This window comes from Spea bombifrons, chromosome 4 (genome assembly GCF_027358695.1).
Source record: "Spea bombifrons isolate aSpeBom1 chromosome 4, aSpeBom1.2.pri, whole genome shotgun sequence".
Classification (NCBI taxonomy): Eukaryota; Metazoa; Chordata; class Amphibia; order Anura; family Pelobatidae; genus Spea; species Spea bombifrons.
In genome coordinates, this window is record NC_071090.1 from 59974868 (window position 1) to 59980867 (window position 6000).

At 40.9% G+C, this 6000-nt stretch overlaps 1 protein-coding gene across 7 annotated transcripts in view; it reads right to left on the reverse strand.

Annotated features, from left to right (window-relative positions):
• Positions 1-3268, reverse strand: part of KIF21A (kinesin family member 21A) — a 60554-nt gene extending 57286 nt beyond the window's left edge. For 5 of the 7 annotated variants that reach the window (XM_053465363.1, XM_053465361.1, XM_053465360.1 and 2 more), the window contains exon 1: positions 3041-3268. In XM_053465363.1, the coding sequence (XP_053321338.1) occupies positions 3041-3084 (44 nt within the window). In that variant the 5' untranslated portion in view covers positions 3085-3268. The remainder of the gene's footprint in view (positions 1-3040) is intronic. The other 2 variants (XM_053465364.1, XM_053465365.1) reach the window with 1 other exon arrangement.
• Positions 3269-6000: the final 2732 nt, after the last annotated feature.

Genomic DNA, 6000 nt, shown 5'->3' on the forward strand with positions numbered 1-6000 from the left:
AAATGCACTGCCATAATCCCCAATAATTCCCATTCATTCTGATTGAAAAGCACATTTACCTAAAGATAAATGATCATACCTAGAAAACATCGGTATCATTAAAACCTATGTGGACGGCTGATGTTTATTTGGAAATGTACTGGGCTGAACCGCAAACTATTCTGATACTTGAAGGCTACATCCCAAAATACATAATGCAGAAAATTAGAGACTGGAATATTACAAAGCAATAGTTTTCTCATAGCCTTGTGTACCACCAAGCCAACATTTAAATAAGAAATAAACCCTAAATTCACCTTGGATGGAACCTTAGGGTTTAGGATTATTTATTGTTTTATATAGCACCAGCATATTCCACAGCACTGTACATGGGTCAGTAGGACATAAGAAGTAGTGCGTAACATCATTTGACTTACAGAAACAACAGGTAAGGAGAGCCCTCCTCAAACAAGCTTACAATCTAGAAATAAGACAAAGACGTACAGGCCAGCCTACACATTCCCATAAGGAAGAATAGGAAGCAGCACAAAACATTAGGCACCGGGAGTAAAATTGTAGCAGCATTGTCGTTTTAAGGAATTTTCTAGCTGTGCAAGCAGTTTGGACTCACAATGGCAGGCAAGCTGTAACAGCTATACTTCATACACATTATATTTTAGTGACAGATATACAACCTATAAGAAAACAGATAATACTATAACAGGATCACCGCAGTAGGAATGATTAAGCAGCCCTGGCACTTTAAGGCCAGTGGCCACCAAATGAGGAAAGTGCGCAGCTGGATGTGCATAGCTGCATGTTTTTTACATCCACACAGAGCCGGCCATACACCGGAGCACCTGATCTGCCGCTGGCTACGCAGCCAGCAGCCCAGCACGTTCTGGTGTGCCAGATGGCCAGTCAGGACCTGATCACAAAAGAGGTTCCAATAGTGAAGGCTACGTCCTCGCATATGTGTTATGTAGTAGTGCTTAGACTGACAATATCATTCATATGCCCCATGGGATCATGAAAAACAGGGGACATTTTGCATAAGATGTCTTGAGGGGTCATCAGAACCGGGAAATAACCCCCTAACTTAAAGCAGGAACATAAATAAAAACAACAACAGAAGTGTTTTCAGTACTAAATGCAGTTGGAGTTTTATCACAGACCCCCCCCCCTTAAGAAGATGGACTAATGTCATCAGTTTCTAAGCTGACCTGATGGAAGGCGTCATCTATCATTAAAAGTGCTATCTGCTCTTGGACCAATATGCCCACATATATTTTCCTGATCAAGGATGATTACAAGGAGCAAAATCATTCAGATTTTGAACATAGAAGGCAGCATATAATTTACGATTAAAATTGATTTATACTGTACAATGTATACATAACATATCGCAAGTACTGCATCACATAGCAATTTGGACATACAAAAACAAAAGAGGACAGCCTTGCTCAAAAAGCTTACAATCTACATCTAGCAACACAGTCTTAGAGCCCCTCAGCTTGTTTCATAGACTAACGGAATATCCAGACTCTTCAGACAGGGGTCCATAGAAAAATGTGAAAAACAAGTTCTTACATACTTTTAATCCAACATTCTACCATTACTAATTACAATAATGAATGCATCTAACGTGATCAACAAGAATACACACTTTGCTCCCTAATGCTTACATTGCTGGGGCGGATGGAAACACTAAATATGTTCCACTGTTTATTCACACACGTCTTAAACTCCAGTTACATAAAAGCATAGAATACGACTGCAGATAACAACCATTTGGCCATCTATTCTCATTGTTCCTGATGAAAGACTCGGATCTTCATCAGCCCTTGCTCTTGTCTCAGATTCCGCATAGCTTTGTTTAAATGGCCTGACTATATTAGCCACATCTGATGGGAGGCTGCTCCATTTACTTACCACCATCCCTGAAAAATAAAACTTCTTTACATGACAACTATGCCTCCAACTTTCCAGTTTTAAAATATTTTTTCTATCCACTAAAGCGCATCAAACCCAGATCTATTCGCTGTTCCTTTTGAAGGGACCTTGGGAGTGTCGCCATGAGAAAGAATACAAACGCATCATCAGGGTAAGATGAGAAGACATTTCTCCTTGAGGTTCGTTGAATGAACCTCTGTGTTACAAGAAGCACTGTTACTTTTAGGCCATTGTTCTCTCTGTATATCAGCCGAACCTATAACTTCATAAATGTGCATTTTGGTGAAATACGAATGATAAAACTCACAAAGAACGCGCTTCAGGCTAAAGTAATAAATTGATTTTAGTCATTGTAGCCACACAGTGTTCCGCCCTGAATAATGACGGAATGTGGTGCATCTTATTCTTCACACTGATTATTTTAGATTTATAATATTATTGCTTTTTTGTTATTTTTCAATACAGTATTTCTAAAAATTAGATTGTATCAAAACAAAAAGACAATGGCAACAGAAAAACAAAACAGAGAGCAACCCCCCAAGCAGAGAAATGGGATGAACTAGTTATATTTAACCCCACACTGAACAGATTGAAAAACAGTCTGCTGCAGACAGGTGCAGCCAAGAAAAAGGGCCAACAGGGCCAAAGGGGCAGGTGAAGGGCCAGAAATCACAAATCTTCTCCGCAGTTTAGGCCCCGACAGATGGGATGTGCTGCAATGAATAGGGAGTTTTCAAGGATTTTATTGCAAAAGGGAGGCCTGCTGAGCCTTCATAGGCAGGACGTTCCACATCATAAAGGTGATATTCATTCAGGACATTTTCTCCAGAAGGGCAAGAGGGTTAAACAACGAAAATACATGTTTTAACCCTTTGATACTGTTGTCACTGCAGGGGTTAATGCGAGGCGCGGAAGATGCCCCAGGCATGTGAAAGCGCGTCCCCTGCCTGTGACTTCGTGCCCCCAACCCCCCTCCCTGACCCAGTACAGGTGCACAAGTGAAGCGCCGCGTCAGTAAATCATTCACCCTGTGAAAACACACCAGACCCCCTGCACTCACCCCTCCGAGACCTAGGGCAGCAGGTCCAGCGGGGGGAAGGGAACATACCTGAGAGCCACCCGCACCGAGCTCTCGTCCGGAGAGCCCGACATGATGGACCTGCCGTCACCGAGCCGTGAAGAAGCAACGCTGCAGATGGCGCCCGGTGTTACGCGCGAGTCGCTGTCCTCCTTGTCACCTGCCCTCCCCGGTTCCCATGTAACGCGAGCCTGCTCAGCCCCGGGACATCCTCAGTGTGATGGGAGCCGAGAGGCAGCAGTGGCAGGGGGAGGAGCTGCTGCTGGCACACAGCACACTCACCGTACAGCCAACCCCGGCCGGCGGCGGCCCAAGCCACGCCCCGTGACGCCACATGTTGTGCCTGCTGCGTCACCCTGCTCATAGTGCTGCATACAGAAGGCCGCTTCATTAGCTGCTCCGATAAAGGCATGCATATATATGCCCCAGGGATGAGTAAACATGTTTTCTCTAGAGAGTGCGCACTTTCCGCGCTACACCCACCTGAATACCATGGGTATATGCTTTATCCTGCCTGTGTATACAGCATGAAGTAATATCAGCAATATGCCTTGGTTAGCCTGGTAACTGTTTATGCCATTACACAAATCAGGATTTATTTACTTCATTAACATGTATAGTTATTAGTTATGTATAGCATAACACGTAAATAAAACTGTACGTTAGAGCAGTGCCCCTGTCCCAGAAGCATTTCATGGAATATTGCTTATTTCTGCTTATGTCGTGGTCATTGATAACATGTTTCTCCGTAGCCATGGCGACTTGCCAGAAACAAAGATGGTGGTGTTTGATTATTATTGGGCTCTGCTGCCCCCACCAGGATGTTAGCGCCTCTCCCTCCCAGCGATGCACCACCTGGCAGCACCCGGCTAGGGATGTATCATGGATGGGGTGGCTGTATACTGTTTATACCGTATTACCCCTTGCAAGAGGAACTTTGATGCAGATGATGCTTTTATAAATCAACTTACTTTGTGTGATGAGGCGACAATGTCAACGTGCACTTGTTGTGGGATGGCTAACAATGCATTAAGACACACAGGTTCTTCAACTGAAACAAATGAATAGTTTGTGTTGTTTCAGGCTGGAGAATCTATATTCCATATATAACTATTATATGATAGATTTTTTAAGATTTTATAATAAGCATTTTGTGTGATTTTTGTTTTTCTTTAATTTAAACATTGTAGAGGGCTCAGTCACACCTTACACATAAAACCTGTTCGTTGGGGTATCACAATTATGCATGATGTCAGTCAAAAATAATAAATATGAGCAAATTCAGGAAGAGATTATCGCGAAAGCAAGTCTTACAATACAAATTACTAAATTTACTTCTGCATTGTAGTGTTTCTCACAAACTTCATACATATATATCCTCCACGGGCAGGTTAAATGGAAGCTGCTGTAGTAAAGTTTCAAGGCGTTCGAAGAACCGTAATGGTTTACGAAATGTGGCAAATATGTGCTAACATGGTCTGTATAAACATTCTAGCAACGTAAGCGTCCTTTTATCGTGTTGAAGCAGCACATAGATAGGTTTCCTTGTACGCACTTCTCTTTGAACATAGGTAGCAAGTATATTTATCTTGATAACAGCAGATAAAGAAGAAATACACTAATGTGAATAGATGGCTGACTTACAAATTGGAAAAAAATGTACAATGGAGAGCTGCATGTCTTTTGTGACACACAGAAAGACAGGATTTAGAACGTTTATAAACTGATGATATATGTTTCATGTGTTAAGTTTAAAAATAGTGCTAGTTTTTTGTTTTATTTAACTTTTTACATTATTAACCTATAATTTTATACTATGTTTTTTTTTAGTGCTATTCTACCCACTAAATGCAGCCTAAAAACTAGCAAATGCCCAAAGGTTTCCCATAAATGATTTTTATTCATGTAAAGTTTGCCTCCTTCATATTTTTTTCTCAGTACTTTTAGGCTGAATAATATATGCATGAATCTTAGGACTTAGTAGTATAAAATAAGCATAAAACAGTGAACCAACAATCTGAGCTACATTTCCCATTCATGATTCCCATCAGTACTTTCATTGCCTGCATCCATCAAGTTCAGCCTTTCCCACATCTGTTAATTGTTGTTGTTGTTGCAAGACATACCAACCACATTGCATCAGCATGGACCAGCAGAAGCCAAAAAATTACCTTGCATATCAACTCGGACTGCTTAATGGGTTAAATCAGTTTGATATACCAATGGAGATTTATAGTCTGTGGTGGCACAAGCAACTGGGTGGGTGCTCCTGAATGAGTAGTTAGCCTGTCTCATGATCACCTGTTTTCAAAACACTGTGTTATTACATCTCATTAAAACATATTTCTTCACAACACAAATTGGAAAAAAAATACAATTATATACTATGTCGTGCAACTTCATTTTAATTATGTCTTTTGTCTTTGAAACAATTACCTTTTCATAACCAGCCTAATATCCACAATAGGGTGTGGTAATGCTTACTTTACAGTTGCTGAAAACACCTTTCAATTGTTGCAGAGCTGGTTAAATGTGCTTGTTGCCTGGAAAACCAAGAGTTTCTCACGACCTTACCTTAAATGAGATAACATGCACAAGGATTTGTATAAAATGAGATGATAAATGTATTCTAGCTTTTTGTTAAGCTCACACTTGTGTTAAAAGGATAATGGCAATGATTTAAAATGATAGATGCTGTGGCTTCAGTTTTCCATTTGTAGGCATTCTGTAGTTGTACTGCAGAACCAGTTCAGTTTTAAGAATTAAGATGAGTCCCCATTTGGCCAATTATGACATCTAGAAGGGTAGAGCAGAAGTGCCCTTGTGAGAAAGACTTTGCTTAGAAAAGGTACACTAAGGTCTGTGCAAAAGAGCCACTGTAAATAATTAGTCCATTCTGTTTGTGCACAACATGGCCGATGGCCGATGTTTGAGTATGCATTAGCAAAGGTTCACCAAGGGTCAACAACTAGTAGTTAATTATTAAACGT